Source organism: Ictidomys tridecemlineatus, chromosome 12 (genome assembly GCF_052094955.1).
Source record: "Ictidomys tridecemlineatus isolate mIctTri1 chromosome 12, mIctTri1.hap1, whole genome shotgun sequence".
Taxonomy (NCBI): Eukaryota; Metazoa; Chordata; class Mammalia; order Rodentia; family Sciuridae; genus Ictidomys; species Ictidomys tridecemlineatus.
In genome coordinates, this window is record NC_135488.1 from 82,618,344 (window position 1) to 82,635,701 (window position 17,358).

A 17,358-nucleotide genomic window follows, 5' to 3' on the forward strand; every position below is an offset into this window, starting at 1 on the left:
TAATTAAAACAAACTGAATCAGGAAGAAGAACTGTGGAGGTTTAGGAGGGAAATTTTCTTTTGATTTAGATTTTAAACAGCAATTGACTCTGACAACCTCATCTCTTTGAAAGTGAAAGTGCACCCAGGGGATGGGAGGCTGCGAGACTGACAGGTGCATTCTGATGAAAGGCTGAGGCTTCGGAGGAAAAGGCTGAGTAGAAGCGTGTGGAAAACCACCACTCAGAGAATGAGATGCAAGGGCTCTTGCAGTTTCTAACTGGCAGACATGATATGCAAACGTGCAGAAAGCTGGTGAAGGAGATGTAAAGTTATGAGATGAGCACTAGTGATTCCCAGTCTTTCTGCAGGGGAGGGAGTGGCTGTTGCTGTCTTTGTTTTGCTGTGTCACACTATAATGATAATGCAGAAGACTCATTCCCATGGTGCAAGTCATCACACTAATAATGGATGCTTAAACATTGTGCCTACTATCCAGGGTTTCCAAAATGTTCTTTTAGATACAACTCTTATTGGAAAAAAAAATACTCAAAAGAAGGCTGGCAGGCCTGAGCCCAGGGACTCCTTTTCTAGGTCTCTTGTCCAACCAGCAAAGAGCCTGGTGCTCAGGAGACCCTCTGCATCAGAGACTGGACAAGAGGTCTCTTGGCAGGGCCAGCCTGTGCTGTTCCTCAGTAATTTAGCTTGAGCTGCTTTGAGCTATGGGGCACAGAGCCCTCGTGTAGTTACTGCCTCAGCAGTTTTGGGATTCATGCACTTTTCAGAATAGTGGCCCTTAGCACTGTTGTTTGCATAATACACACACACACAGTTGTCTATGCGGTACAGACCCATACACAGGGTATGGGGCAATTGTCTCCTCAGGCTGTGATCTCACCCCATGCTCACCCCCTGAGAAATGCAAATCTGAAAGAAAAAGAATGCAACTTATGACAAGGTTGACTTTGAATAAGCCCTACTTTTTTGGTTAAGTATTTGCAAACTTCAATATATTACTATTGACAAACTGAGAGCCCTTCAAGGTCACTGCTGCTGCAGGTCTGACACAGAGCAGGCTGCCCATTAACACTCCAGTCTTGGCCTCTTGGAGCAGCCTTTCATCCTCACCCAGCTGTCTGGTAGCAAACTCTCACAACTCCAGGACAGGAGGGGTGAGTTGTGCATTGTAGGACAAAGGGCTGCACCAAGTGAGGGAGACATTGCAGAGAAAAGGTGGAGTCAAACACATATGCCAGCAATCACACAATTTCAGCAAGGGCCAGCATGTCTTTTTTCCACTTTTCCTAGAGTTCCTCTTTCCCCCTCCTAATCTTGCACACTGTCCAAAAGTGTGTGCACACATAAGGTGCAAACTCCACTAAGGAAACCATTCTTTCCCACAGGGAACTAAAAGAAAACATTCACCTGGAGAAGATGCACAATGGAGCCTTCAGGGGGGCCACAGGGCCCAGCATCTTGTGAGTACGGTGGTGTTGCCTCCCTTTCCCACCCAATGTACCCCGACTGGCCTAGTCAGTGTGCTCAGCCACGTCATGCTCAGCCTGGTTTGCAAAGCATCAGCCTCTGCAGCTGAAAAGTCCCAATGTATTTGGCATGCCAATAATAAAGCACCACATATTGTCTCTCAGCTGTAGAGTCTAGAAGTCCAAAGACAAGGTATCAGCAGGTTAGGTTCCTTCTCAGGGAAGTGAGGGAAGAATCTACCAGGCCTCTCTCTTTGCTTCTGGTAGTTCTTTCTGGTTGTGGCAGCATAACTCCACTCTCCCATGGCATTCTGTGTGCATGTGTGAGTGTGACTTCCAATTTCCCCTTTTTGTAAAAAAAAAAAAAAACAGGCATACTGCATTGGGACTCGGCCTAATGACCTCATTTTACTTTGGTTAGCTCTATAAAGAGCTTATCTCCAAACAAGGTCATATTTGAAGGGACCAGGGTTAAGACCTCAACATATGAATTTGAAGGAACTATAATTCAATCAGTACTACCAAATATGGAGGGTAGTTTCGTGTGCTAGCAGACGGGATGGCTACCTGCCTGGGATCCACTCATGGAATCCAAGGCCAGAATTCTGACTTGTCCTTGGCACTTGGCGTATCACACTCTCAGATGATACAATGACTGAGCCATGCTTCTCAGTTTATAGGAGTTTAGGGTAAGGACATGTGGGAAAATTAGGAGGAAAAGGAAATCGAATCAGTAGTCTGGTGAAGCCTTGAAAAACCTGAAACATCCTGCAGAGGAGAATTGCAGCTGCAGGCAGGGCTCAGAGAGACAAGGTTCCAGATGCTCTCCAGCTCTAACTTGGGAGATCACTTCACCCTCTCCACAAAGGTGCAGTCCATTACTTCCCACTCTAGTGAGCTGATATTCATTCAACAAACCCCTCCTGCTCACCAAGCACCAGGATGGAGAGACAGTGTTGAGCAAAACAGCTCTAGTCCCTGTCCTTAAAGAGATTACAGTCACACAGGAAGACAACAATAAAGAGGCAAAGCAATAAATAGGTCATTTTAAAATGTAAAAAAATGTGCTAAAAAGCAGGATAACTTAGTTTATTTGTTGATCCATTCATTCATTTGTTCAACAACTCCTTTAAGAGCTCAAATCATGTGCCAGGCATTGGATTACACAACAGGGAAATAGCACAGAATGAAACAAGACAAACATCTTCTCCTTTATAGAATAGGGAAAGACAGACATGTAGGAAGCCACATGGTGTCAGTTACAGAGGTGAAAAATTCAGCTAGAGGGCGGGAAAGAAGTTCTTGAGAGACAGAGTTACCATTTTAAAGAGGATGGCCAAGGAAGAGTGCCTGAAAAAGTGTCAGTTGAACAAACATGTATGAAAGGAGTGAGGAAGCAAATTGTGTGAGTATCCGGAAGAAAAACATTTCAGGAGACAGAACAGCAAGAGCAAAGGCCCTGAGGCAGAATCTTGCCTTGTGTGTTTGAAGAATAACAAGGAGGCATGGCAAAGGAGTGAGTAAGGGAACATAAATCAAGAGAGGTGACAAAAAGCAGGGTCACAGGATCTTGTAGCCACTAAAAGGCTTAACTTTGCTCTAAGTGAGATGGGGAGGCTTCATAATTTTGATCAGAAGAAGGACATGAACTGTCCCAGTTATTCTTTATATCCTAGATCTTGCCAGGATCAACCCAGGACTCTCTCCTACCACTATAAACCCCAAACTCTTGTCCACTTCCTACTTCTTTCTGCTGTCAAGTCCAAACACCTACCCACACCTGCTCTACTTTCTATCCAGCCACTGCCTAGCTCCCACAACTACCAATTCCACTCCTAGCTCCAGTGGCTATTTTTTCTGAATATAATTTCCTCCCCCATCAACCTCTGGCTCTTCCTAACACCCACCACTAAAATTTGGGATTCTTTCTGTTCTCCGACTTTTGCCGCAATCAATCCTAACTATTCAACCTCAGGGCTCCCTCTAGCTGGTGCTTCCTGCCTGTTGCTTTCTCTGTTGTCTCCCAGCTTCTGGCCACTAGGCCCTAAGAGATCTTTTCTACATGTCCTCATACTAGAAAGACACCAGTCTTGCAGGCTGGCTGAATACTCCCCATCTTACCCACCCCCCACTGGCACTGGACAGCGTGCTGCTTCTGGCTCAGTACAGAACATGACTGTTAGGGTGGCTGGAAGAGCCCTGAGTGACAGTCCTGAAGAGCTGCTTGGTGGGCTGCTTAGGAATGACTATGGGTACTGCAGGTACCTATGCTGTCATTTTTGGAACAGTGGGGCTAGACCTAGGTCTCTTCATTCCCAAGATCGAGTTCTCATTGCACCTCCACGATTGAGATGGTGTCTAGAAGCATCCTTTCTGCCCCTCAATATTATATTCCCCCTACCCCAATCTGTCACTGAGACTGAAAATCCACTCTCAGTGTTCTTCCTTTGTAATAAGGTCTTGCCATTTCTAAGATCCTAATTTTAAACATACACACTCAGAAAAAAAAAGCAAGACTGCGAAGAGTTCTGTGCTCAATCCCTAACACAGCTGAAATGTTAACTCTGTAAAGCAGAATGAGAATACTGGTTTACTTAAATCAACCAGGACATAGAAGCAGTAGGAAGTCTGAAGCTCCTGAGGTAAATTCTGCTGTCTATGCCAGTCACATTCCATGTTGTCAAGTTCATGTTCCATCCATCACCTATTGATCCCCTCCCACACACTGGGCACCAAGTACTGGGTCAGACTGCTGAGGGGTGCTGTACTGCTGGAAGTCTCAAGGGGCACCAGTAGTAAGTATTTAGAAAATGAGCAGAATTTTTGAATTCCCACTGACTTCTCCCTGATTTTTTACACGTTTGCTATTTTCTTGGACATGGCCTCAAATCTAGTAAAACTGAAGAGTTCAGGTTATTTGCAGAGCCCCAGACTTCCTTCCACACAGCTCTGCTTACATGGCAGAAGTGTTTGCTTACTTTGGATAGATGCATCCAGCCTGGCCACTAGAAAATATTCAGTTTCCCAGGCAGATTATGGTAAATGCCACAAGGCGGCTGTTAATGAAGTAGCCAGCCTAGGTTTCATGAAAACCTCTCCTGCAGGGCTTCATAAATCAAAGGCATCAAAGTCCTGAATATTTACCCCAGGAATGAGCAAAAAAGCTGATGTCACTGCATGTGTCCACTCTCTCAGAAAGCAAGTAGTTATTTCACTTCTACTAAGTGGAAGAAGGGAGAAAGAGAATGGGAGAAGGGAATCTAGAGAGGGAAGATTCAAGGCAGGTACAAGGAGTTACACTCAATCTTGAAAAGAATAATGGGGTGCACATGAAAGGAAAAAACACCCATGGAATGACTTTTTTGAATTCAGATCTTAATAAGGGTAACTAAGAGAAGTAAAGGAAAAACAAAAATGGAGAAAAGAGTTCTAACAACTTAGAATGACAGACTATTGAGGGGAGGTTTCGTTCTCTGAATAAGATGTATAAAATAAATAAATAAAAACGTTTTCCTTCTTTATTGTTCAGGGATATTTCTTCCACCAAATTACAGGCCCTGCCAAGCTATGGCCTGGAGTCCATTCAGACGCTAATTGCCACATCATCCTATTATCTAAAAAAATTGCCATCGAGAGAAAAATTCACCAATCTCGTGGATGCCACACTGACTTACCCCAGCCACTGCTGTGCCTTTAGGAACTTGCCAACCAAAGAGTAAGTAGGGCTGGGGTTGCAGCTCAGAGGTGGAGCACTTGCCTCGTACACATGAGGCACTATGTTCGATCCTCAGTACCAACATAAAAATAAATAAGTAAAATAAATGTATTGTGTCCATCTACAACTAAAATTTTAAAAAAATATATTAAGAGTAAGTAAAAAACAAAATGTAAAGCCAACCCATGTGGCAGAGACTCAGCTCTCAAGATAGTCAACTAATGGGGATCTCTCTCTACTTTTACTCCCTGCCTTCCAGGCCAATTCCATAATCACGAGGTCACTCTCAGATACAGAAGAAAATGAGCTCCCCTGTTTTCTCACAAAAAAAATGCTACCAACCAGGCATGGTGGCACACACCAGACAGCATCTTGGTAGGCTGAAGCAGGATCACAAGTTCAAAGCCAGCCTCAGCAACTTAGCAAGGCCCTAAGCAACTTAGCAATACCCTGTCTCAAAATAAAAAATAAAGAGGACTGGGAATGGACTGGGAATGTAGCACAGTGGTTAAACATCCCTGGGTTCAATCCCTGGTACAAAAAAAAAAAAAAAAAGTGCTGCCAAATCACTTACTGACCCTGTAACCACAAAACCTCAGTGATCAATTCTGGGCTAACTGAATGATACCTACTTTAGCAATTACAAAATGAAGTATAAAACCAGCATCTCAAAGATCAATTAGTTCCAATCCTCATCAGAGAGCATCATCTTTAAAGAAGTGGGGGAAGTAGGCTAAGAAGAGTAAAAATTAGCTAATATCTTATTTTTTAGTAAATATGGACCAAAAAAAAACTATAGAAGGGGTTTTTTAAAGTTATTTCTCACTGAAGAACATCATTCATTTCAAAAAGAAAGCCAAATTCCCTAAGGATTAACGTAGCATGCAAACAGACAGGGCATTCGCTCCTGGCTAGTTTATGTCCAGTAAACTGCATCTTACTGATTTGGTTCATTCCAGAATGGGGGACAGGATGGTAAGATTTCATTCCCTCCTTTAGAGGGTTGTTTTCTAGATTTTTTTTTGACTGAGACTCATAGTAAAAAAATACCTTTTTTGTATTGAAGCCAATACACTTATCATATATGTAACTGAAATAAAACAAAAGCAAAGCAATATGTAACTTTTAAATATGTGACATAATCTGATACTTTCCATCTTACTCCATTCTATTTCATGTTTGTTTTTACTACCAGTCATGATGCATTCTACTGTTTTCAAGATCCACTAATGGGACACAACTCATGAGTGTTGGAGGATTATTACTGCAGTCTATGAAAATATTCTCAATCAATTAATAAGGCACTGAGACAGTGACACCAGGCTGCTGCTGGTTTTGTTTGGATTCAACTTCTTTATAACTTATTTATAACCAGCATGTATTATGTGTGCTTTGCATAGGTAAACTGAGCTGAGAAGACAAAACACTTGCTGTGTTCAAAGTTATGCACCACTAACTGAGCTTCAACAAACATTAATTGAACACTTACTGTGTTCTAAACACTGGGCCAGGTCTGAAGATGAAAAGATGAGTAAGAGTTCAGTCCAATTTTCAGAGTATAGGGCAACACACAAATAACCCAATATCTACACAGAATATAGCAGATGTTATAACATAGTTGAGAACAAAGCAGAATGTTCTGGTAGCACAGAAGAACAATTTCTAAATGGTAGCAGGGTTTAAGGAAGGCTTCCTAAGGGAGGTGATTTGTGCTGAGCTGTGGAGAGCAGAAGAGGGGGAAAGCATGCCAAGAAGATGGAATTTGTCATATAAAAATATAAATACAAGAGACACTAGATGAATGTCATTCAGAAAAAGCAGAACAAGAAGTCTTATGGGTGTGTGGAGGAAAATGTGTCAGGAGAGAAGCCATTGAGAATTGGGCCATGATGGGTTCTGAGTGCCAGCCAACGTTGTCTAGAGGATAGAAGGGCATAAATAATTTAAAGCAAGATTACTCAAATTTGCTTTCACAAACTATCACCCTGGCAAGCAGGGTGAAGGATGGGCTGAAGGTGACCAAAGCTGGTGAGTGACCAGTGTAGAGAAAATAGAGATGCTGAGGTATGGTAAAGCTGATTCTGGATACCTACACTATGTGGTGTAGAGGCCACATCCCTTCTGAAAGTAATAAATTGTAAAACTTTAAAACTTCTATTATAGTAGATGAAAGAGACTATTTCTGGTTGGGGGAGGATTGCACAATTATGGACCAGCATCAAGGTAAGATGAGAACATAGTTACACAGAGATTGTCTTGATTAGAATTACAAGCTTTAACTAATTCCTTCTGTGACCCTAAAGCTTAAAGCCTTAGATAACAGTGAGGATGGAGAACCTCAAGTAGGGCCTATGAGATGTTGGTGCAAACTTTGAGTCATCCCTCTGCCTGGACAACTCACACAGCTGCCTGGGCAGATGGCTCCCAAGACTTCTTTGGTATCTATAATTAAAACTTTAAAGAAGATGGAGTGGACAGTACCTAATATTATCATTTAAAGACCAAGAACAAGCACATATCTTGTTAACTGTGGATTTGTTTCCACAAAAGAGCTCTCAGTGTCAGATACTCAAAGCCAACATGTGAATCCATCCACCATCCCCCCACACACACACATATTTGATACATTTTAAGAATTTACAATCATAACCCAAAATAACAAGTTGATTAATTTTTGAAAGTCTGGCACATCAAATAATTCTGACATACTCCCCAACTTTCTGCTTTTGTACAAAGTTATTTCTACAAGGAACTGTCTCATTGATACTGCAGAAGAACAGCTCAAGAGAAATGTCCAGTCTTTCTTGATTAGAATTACAAGGACAGCCTTGTAATTGGACAGCCTTTCTCTTTCTTCCTCAGTGAAAGCTGAGGCTCTTGGAGCCTGCTCTCCTTTATCCCAACTCTTCATTCATTTTTATCCCTGCCATAGGTTTCATCCCTAGGTAAATACTCCTTTAGGCAAGTTTACACACTTTCTTTGGTTTTCTTGGCATTTCTCCCCTTTCCATAAGCTAAACTTCTTAGAGGTGAAGATGGAAGTGCAGGCAGCGTCCACATAGGTTTCTGCCCATAAGCAAAAAAAAAAAAAAAAAAAAAAAAAAAAAAAAAAAAAAAAACCCAAAAAACTAAAATTCACATTGATCTGTCATGTCAAACATCCTTAAATCCTTACAAGAAGAGTCTCTGTTATAATTCAAAGTCATAAACTCTGAATGATTATTAATCAAGGCCAATATGGACAGGAGAGTTGGTAAGTAGCAAACTTTAATAGACCATTAAGGTAGCTTTTAATAAGCATTAAAAAAGAAAACTTAATTCACTATGACAATTTTAAGAGTTTTTATCTCTGGAGCCCACACAAAACATTTAGCATTCAGAAGCATTCTATCTAAACTAGAGGAGCACTAATAACAACTCAGAAGGCTTTACTCTCTCCTCGGGAAGCATTTCAGTTAGGACAATGGTGCAGAAAATGTCCCCTGGTGTATTAGGTAAAGAACTTGGATGAACAAAGCATAAATAGACATGATTAGGTTTAGTTTAAAAACCAAAAGCTCAATTGCTTTTTTTTTTTACTTCTTCTCTTTCAGACAGAATTTTTCATTTTCCATTTTTGAAAACTTTTCCAAACAATGTGAAAGCACAGTAAGAAAACCAAATAATGAAACACTGTAAGTATTTGCATGCAAAGAAACTCAGGAAGCCATGTCTTACTCTGTGTGCGCCTTATTATCAGTACCAACGACTTTCTTTTGATAAAAGTATTGGTTAAGGTATTGTTTGCAAGATATTTTTTAATAGTTTAAAATGGAAAATTCTTTTTGCAAGTAGCATCTAGTTGTACAGGTATTTTAAATGGTTTTTAAGAAGCCTATTTTTAAAATGTACCTGAATGTTCATTCTACATTTAAATTAAAATTTTTAAAAATTAGTTTTATTTTCAGGTATGTGCATATCACTAAAGGCTGATCTAAATAATAAGTTTCATTTGTAGTAATTTTCAATAGTCACATGGTCAGCATTCCACAAAGGTAAACTGATTGCAGACATAGCTTTTGAAAGTAACCAATTCCTTTCAAAGGGACTTAGGATACATGACCACTATACCCCTAAGCATTAAATTAATCATAATGCCATCATCACCATCATACACTGGACAGGAGCTACATTTCCATTCTACTAATTTTTAACGTTTTTCCTGCTTTAAATACTGTCTGCCTTGGCATTTCACTTACCTTCAATTGTAAAAGAGCACACTTCAAAAGATAATCCCAGTGTCCCTATGCCACATTTAGTGAGATTTAGAAATATTATTAGTCCTCCCATGTGTCCTTAGACAAAACCAGGTGCCCCTCTAAGAGACCTTGCCAATTTCTATTCTTTTTCTCTTCTCTCCTCCACCCCCATTAATCTCTGAGTTACACAGAGGCAGCAGGGCTGTGTGGGGAAGGCCTGAGCTTCAGGGTTCCTCAGAGTTTGACAGCAATGTTCCTGCAATGTGTGGGGACTGCTGAACAATAAATTTCTTTTTGAAACTTTTGCCCTCATCTATAAGCAGCAGCATAAATATCATTTGGCTTTTAGAAACATAAGAGTGATAGGAGTTGTAAAAGAATGTGATAGCATCAGCATAGGTTTTATTCTTATTATTCAGTCTCCTTCGTTTCCTTTCATTTGGGTCTGACACTCTGTCCTCCCACGTTCCTTTCCTCCACTGGTCCCTCTCTTCTCAATACCACTCACCTTCCACATGACTCTCTGGCAAACACATGGCTTTATACTCATCAATGGGAAACCATTTCTGGGTTCAGTCAATGGTGGCACAAAGGGATGTTTTGTAGGTGGAAGAGAAACTCTAACCCACACTCAATAATCTTCATCAGCCCCCACCCCAAGCTTTCCCAAATAAGCGTGCAACCTCAAATGTACTATGCTAATGCTACTTTAAGACAAATCCCCTAATCTCTAACATCCCCAAAATTACACAAAATTACACATCCCCAAAATTACACAACATCATACATAATCTAAGTTAAATAGCTCCCTGTGAAAACATTTTTAATGATAAATCCCCTACCTCCCATTTCCCACCAGAGAGCTAGTCTCTGGGGTCTAAAGCCAGCCACTAAGCCTTATCAGTTCTTCCAAGATAAGATTGGTACTCTCACTGCTGTGGCTGACCCCACTATCCTAAAATTCCCACCTTTTCCCTTTCTTTCTTAATTGTAACTGGAACAGTGGTGCTACTGTTTCTGCCTCCTCTAACTGGGTCCCTGTGAGCCACTAACATTCCCTGTCATAGCCTCCAGTACTAAGGACAGTTCCCTGCTGGGCTTTTCAATAGGCAACAGGCTTCCCTCAGGAGCCATCCCTGGACACACTTGTTAGTAGCAGCAGGTGGGTATTTGGTTTGAAGACAAATGGCTAAGGAGAAAAACTACTAGACATATGACAGGTAGGGCAAAAGAAGAAAGGACAAAGGACCAAGGAGGAAGGAGGAAGGGAATATGTTGAACCTTTTATTGATTTTAATTTATTCAGAAATCATGCCAGAATTTTTAGAAATTTTAAATTATTTCTTCTAGCAGCTGAAGTAGTTTTGATTAGGGGAAAGGAGTAAAGGCAATCAAGACAGCAAGAGTTGAAACATTTTTACCTGATTTTTGGCCTGTATTTTATATGAATCATCCAAAGAACCTGCTTAAATTGCAGATTTCTGGGCTCTGTCTCTAGAAATTTTGAATCAGGGCTTGCTTGGAGTGAAGCTAGGAATCTACAGTTTAACAAATGTCCTAGTGATTCTGATGCAGGTGGTGAGGACCACACTTTGAAAAACACTAACAGATAGTGAGGTGTAGAGCAAGGGCCTCTGGACAGTGGATGTGGAACCCCATGCTGCCACGGTCCTCCAGAGGGACCTCGGGTAAGTCACTCCCTAATAAAATGAAGACTCAATGACATGGTGTGTAAGGACCTAACACTAATTTTAATAGTTCTTTATAACAATCTTTTCTCTTTAGAGATTAAAAATAATTTTGTTGATGCCTGTCATATGAAGAAAAATAAATGTATTGTTTTTAAAGATATTTAATAACAAAACAGATAAGGTTTCTGTGCAGCCTTCTGTATAAAGCAGCCCTTCTGTAGTTCCAAACTGGTCTCCATGATATTTTCACAAATTTTCAGAGAACATTTTTTATTTTTTTCCTCCTTCAGTATTATATTCCTCAAATATATTATTTCAACCACTCACTAAATTAGACACATACTCCTAATACAGAACATAAGAAGTTCAAAGAGAAAAATACTACTAATTTGAGAGACCCCAAGGTGAAATACATATTTGTAATGGTCTTCACAGAAAAATTACACCTGCTTTTCCAGTTCTCAAGATTATATTAGCAAAGTGTAATAAGAAAAGATTTGAGCCCACATGCATCATGCAGGATATGCTCATTGTTCCTGTACCCTATCAATTCCTTTCAGAGCCAGGATTGTTTTGCTTTAGATTTATTCACTCTACATTTATTGAAAGGACACTCTGAGCCAAAACTGTGCTAAACACTGTTATTTCAGAAATAAATAAGACCTGAGTCCCCTGTCTTCTAGAAACTAAGAGACTATTAAAGACAGACATGTATCATCACTTCATTGCAATATGTTTTGATAACTCCCAATAGTACTAAGTGCAACCTAGCAGAGAGGAAAGATAATAAACTCCTTGGGGAGGAGAATCAAGAAAGCCATTATAGAGGAACTTGGCTTTAAGAATGAGGAGGAAATCACCAGAAAGGAAAAAAATTCCAGGCAGAAGAAACAACACATATGAAGACAAAGGAATGAACAATAGAACTGCTTCATTCAGAGACTTACAAGTAGTCTCATGTGACAAAAAGTGCATGGGAGATTTGCAAGTGATAACTACTGGAATTCCTGGTATTATATCAATAATTTTTCTAAACATTATACATATCTTAATGCACTTAATTCTTAGCATAGCCCTAACAAAGAAGGTATGATTTTATCCCTATTTGGCAAATGAAGAACTTGGGGCACAGAGATGTTAATTAACTTTCTAGGTTGTCTGCAGCCTGGAGGCTGCTATGCCAGGCCTGAACCCTGACAGTCTCCCTTCAGAGACCATGCTCTGTATTGTACAGCACTTCTGCTTCTCAGAAATGAGACTAAAAAAGTAGACAGGAACCAACCAAGGAAGTAATTTAGACCCAAACCTTGAAGATAACTTAGAAAAGGTCATTCCAATAGGAATATACAGGCTTGAATGGGGAGAGCTAAAATTGGAGAAAGGATGTCAAGAAGAAAAGCAATGTTAACTGCCCCAAGAGAGAGGATGAAAACATGAGAGGAGTCGCAATGGGGTTGGAATGGAGTGGCAGAAGTAAAATTGTTCCTCCACTAGGAAGAGTCTTTGCCTCATATTCCTAAGAAATGTCTATTTTCACTACTTCTTCCTTTTGTCCATGACTATTCATCCTCTTCTCTTAGGTTTTTAGTAATCTGTCCTTGGTTTCTATTCCTCATTTTTATTAGCCAGGGACTTAAGGTCAAACAAGTCCACTGGTAGCTGATGATTTTAAAACTGCAACCTTCCTATCCCATTTGTGGGCTACTACAAACAGCTTAATAGCAGTTTGGTTGGCAACTAAATGAGATAAATAGCTAAGAAAATGCCAAGAAAGGATTATTTTAGATTTAGCAAAGTATATATTATGCCTCTAAATTTGTTTTCCAAAGAAAATCATCCTCTGTAAACAGTTTCATTAAGTCTTTGCATCAATGTGACACACACACATATAAAATATAGTCTAATTGGTTTTTCATTCCCTTCTTAAAGAACTCTATCAAATCAGATAATCTAACAAATAAATGTAAGGCTGAGGCTGCTGTGTCTTTTTCTCTTGTTTCTTAGGCTTTAAAAACACAATAAGGATATTCTTGAACTTTTTTCAATACTCAGAATCATAAAAACATCTCTTAAGTTTACATCAAGCCAATATTGTTCTTACAGTTATTCTGCTATCTTTGCTGAGAGTGAACTGAGTGGCTGGGACTATGATTATGGTTTCTGCTTGCCAAAGACTCTCCGATGTGCTCCTGAACCAGATGCTTTTAACCCCTGTGAAGATATTATGGGCTATGACTTCCTTAGAGTTCTGATTTGGCTAATTAATATTCTGGCCATCATGGGAAACTTGACTGTCCTTTTTGTTCTTCTGACCAGTCGTTACAAACTGACAGTGCCCCGTTTTCTTATGTGCAATCTCTCCTTTGCAGACTTTTGCATGGGGCTCTATCTGCTCCTCATTGCCTCAGTTGATTCCCAGACAAAAGGCCAGTACTATAATCATGCCATAGATTGGCAGACAGGGAGTGGATGTAGTGCTGCTGGCTTTTTCACAGTATTTGCAAGCGAACTTTCAGTCTACACCCTTACAGTCATCACTATAGAAAGATGGCACACCATCACCTATGCTGTTCAGCTGGACCAAAAGCTTCGATTGAGACATGCCATTCCAATTATGCTTGGAGGATGGATCTTTTCTACTCTGATTGCCATGTTGCCCCTCGTGGGTGTCAGCAATTACATGAAGGTCAGCATCTGCCTCCCCATGGATGTGGAAACCACTCTCTCGCAAGTCTACATATTAACTATCCTGATACTCAACGTGGTAGCCTTCATCATCATTTGTGCTTGTTACATTAAAATTTATTTTGCAGTTCAAAATCCAGAGCTGATGGCTACCAACAAAGATACAAAGATTGCTAAGAAAATGGCAATCCTCATCTTTACTGACTTTACCTGCATGGCACCTATCTCTTTTTTTGCCATCTCAGCTGCCTTCAAAGTTCCTCTTATCACAGTCACCAACTCTAAAGTTTTACTGGTTCTCTTTTATCCTGTCAATTCTTGTGCCAACCCATTTCTATACGCAATTTTCACAAAGGCATTCCGAAGGGATTTCTTTCTGTTGCTGAGCAAATTTGGCTGCTGTAAACGTCGGGCTGAACTTTATAGAAGGAAGGAATTTTCTGCTTATACCTCCAACTGCAAAAATGGCTTCCCTGGATCAAATAAGCCTTCTCAGTCGACCTTGAAGTTGTCCACATTGCACTGTCAATACTCAGCTGTCCTAGACAAGACCTGCTACAAAGAGTGTTAACTATTACATCAGTAATTGCATTACTGAATTATACTTAAGTCTGAAAAAAAATTACCTGAACCAGTAATTTTAATATAAAGAGTTGGTTTTAGAAAATTATTTATTCTTAGGTATGTTGATCAAAAGACTTTTGCCTAGTTCAAATTGTGATCCATGACCATTGCCAATCTGGGAACTATTTGTCATTGATATGTGATGATATAAAATTCAGAGGCAGCTCAGAAATTTTGTAACAATTTTGACAGAGTGATTAAATTGTTAAACCTAATATTAAGAAAAATCAAGATGGTATTTTATGTGTCTTTGATTTTTTTCATTTTAGTCTTTTAATTTTTATTTCACTCTATAAAAACAATAGTACATAACAGATTGGAAATTTAAAGTAATTGGTCTTTTTTTCCCCGAATAGTTAGAAAGCCACACTCAAGAGATTGCACTATGCAATCTTCTAGCCACTAGCCATGTGTGGCTAAATTAAGGTTGCATGAAAATTGTAGTTTCTCAGCTGCACTAACCACATTTTAAGTGCTTTATGAGCACATCTGACTAGTAATTTCTATACTGGGCAGCACAGAAACAAAACATTTTCATCTTCCCAGAAGAGTTTATTTTTTATGGATTTCAAAGTAATTTGCAGAAGACTTCAGCACTTGTCAGTCCTAAAATTTCTGCAAAAAAAATTTCACAAAAGTTCAGTATTTATTTTTTGTTTTGTTTTGTTTTTAGGTAAAGTTCACATATGAATTTTTTAGGTGACATGGACAAATTTTAAATATACCATTTAAAAAGTTTTGGGAAATGCATACAACTCTATGAAGACACAGAACAGTATCACTATCACTATCACCTCCCTTCCCAGTCAGTTCCTCATCCCCTCTCTTAAAGGTACTGATGAATCTGATTTTTATTCCTATAGATTAGTTTTGCCTATTCTAGAACTTCATATAATGGAATCATACAGTTTACATTCTTGTACATTTCTTCTTTAACCCAACATAATGTTTTTGCTATTCATTTCTGTTACTGATGAATCAGTTTTTTTCAATACTTATTAGTATTCCAGTGGCTATGTCAATGGATATCTGGACTATTTTCAGATTTCAGCTCTTCAACATTTCATTAAATACATATCTAAACATAACTAGACTCAACACATCTAGTTTTCTTTCAATCCTTGTGCTACTATGTATAATGTGATTCAAATAAAAATTTAAAAAGACTATAAACTTTATAAAATCTCTTCTCTATAATGCGTTTTTCACATTTCTGACTTTTCAACTCCATAACAGTTACTTTATTCAGATGTAGTCCTCTCTCTTGTAAGCTAGTGTTTTAGAATCTGTCTCAGCAATATGGCAGAATACCAATTCATCATGTTGCTATTTAACTACATATATACATTTTATTCATAATAAATCCCAGAATCAAAACAACTGAGTGAAAATTTTTTAAAAGCAGAAAGCAAAATAATGAAAAATTAAATCTATTCTGGTGGAGAATCTTAATATAACTAACTTTGCCATTGTTAAATAGTTTGAGCCCAAAAGTCATCATACATATACTTTGAAAATACCTGTAAATTTAAGTTTCAGCTACTAGACTAATATTCAGAGAGCTCTAGAATCCATCCTCAGATCTGCTCACTTTTTCTGTTTTTTCACATGTAGCAAATTGTTCCAGTTACTTTTCCTTAGTCATGCCATATATGTATTTATCCCCTATACTTATCACATGAATAATTTATTCCTTATTTGTTCCTCTATCCTGCTTCCTTTAAAGTTCCAACTATGGGTTTATCTTCTTTATCAAACTCTCCTTAATATACTCCCTTGCTAATCCACTATAGTCAAGAACCTCTTATGTGCAATAAAATAGAGTACAAATAATATTTATATAAACTACAACAGTCTCTCTCTTTGGACTCCATGGCACTTGCCATCTATATCACTCATTTGCTTCCACCCTATACTGTGTATTACTAATTATGTTTACAAGCCCATCCTTATTTCAACTGTTACAAATTTCTGATACACTTGTCTCTTTTACAACTTTGTTTCTCCCACTATATTTATCCTTCAACTACTCTGTGAAGCCTTACACAGAGTAGTTGATTGAATTTTTTCTTCTTTGTGGTGTTAGGGATTGGATCCAAGGTTGCGCTCATGTTAAGCAGATGCTTTACCAATGAACTACTCACCCAGATTAATAATTTTTTAAGCTGATTCACTTTTGTAACTGAATATAAAACTGTCCTTGTCAAGAAGCATTTCTTGTATGTAATAGTCCCATAGACAGTGTGTGTATTCTTATGCTGTATAATCTCTCAAACCTAAATCATAGAAAAAATCAGATGCTTAATGGATTTATATTTCTGCCTTGATTTTTTTTGTGATGTTGAATATTACTATTGTTAGGTTGTATATTGGCTAAAAAGGGTTAATCAATTTGGAATAAATCATGTAAAGTTATAAATAGCTTTAAAATGTATTGGTGTTTTGTACTCCATTTATTACATTTGTTGTAAAGGGTCTGTTTTTAGCTTCTTCAAGAATATAAATTAAGCAGAATACAACAGTCACTAATATGCCATTATGTAAAAATGTGAGTGTGTAACTGATGTGATTCTGCAATTTGTATTTGGGGTAAAAATGGGAGTTCATAACCCAATTGAGTCAAATGTATGAAAGATGATATATCATGAGCTTTGTAATGTCTTGAACAACCAATAAAAAAATATAAAAAGAAGAATGTAAATTAAGGGCTGGTGTTGTGGCTCAGCAGCAAAGCACTCACCTAGCACGTGCAAGGCCCTGGGTTTGATCCTCAGCACCACTTAAAGATAAATAAATAAAATAAAGGTATTGTGTCCAACTACAGCTAAAAAAATAAATATTAAAAAGCAATGTAAATTAAGAATCTCATGATTTCAATAAATGTGTTCATAATTAGAAATAACCTTTTCTTCAAAGTATCCCCACTGTTTTCACTTTCCATG

The 17,358-nt window shown here is 38.7% G+C and overlaps 1 protein-coding gene across 7 annotated transcripts in view; it reads left to right on the forward strand.

The window, feature by feature from the left end:
• Positions 1 to 17,117, forward strand: part of Lhcgr (luteinizing hormone/choriogonadotropin receptor) — a 65,021-nt gene extending 47,904 nt beyond the window's left edge. For 4 of the 7 annotated variants that reach the window (XM_078029234.1, XM_078029235.1, XM_040271114.2 and 1 more), the window contains 4 exons: positions 1,383 to 1,457; positions 4,993 to 5,178; positions 8,772 to 8,852; positions 13,211 to 17,117. In XM_078029234.1, the coding sequence (XP_077885360.1) occupies positions 1,383 to 1,457; positions 4,993 to 5,178; positions 8,772 to 8,852; positions 13,211 to 14,363 (1,495 nt within the window). In that variant the 3' untranslated portion in view covers positions 14,364 to 17,117. Of the gene's footprint in view, positions 1 to 1,382; positions 1,458 to 4,992; positions 5,179 to 8,771; positions 8,853 to 13,111 lie in introns of all 7 variants that reach the window. The other 3 variants (XM_078029237.1, XM_040271115.2, XM_078029236.1) reach the window with 3 other exon arrangements.
• The last annotated feature ends 241 nt before the right edge of the window (positions 17,118 to 17,358 follow it).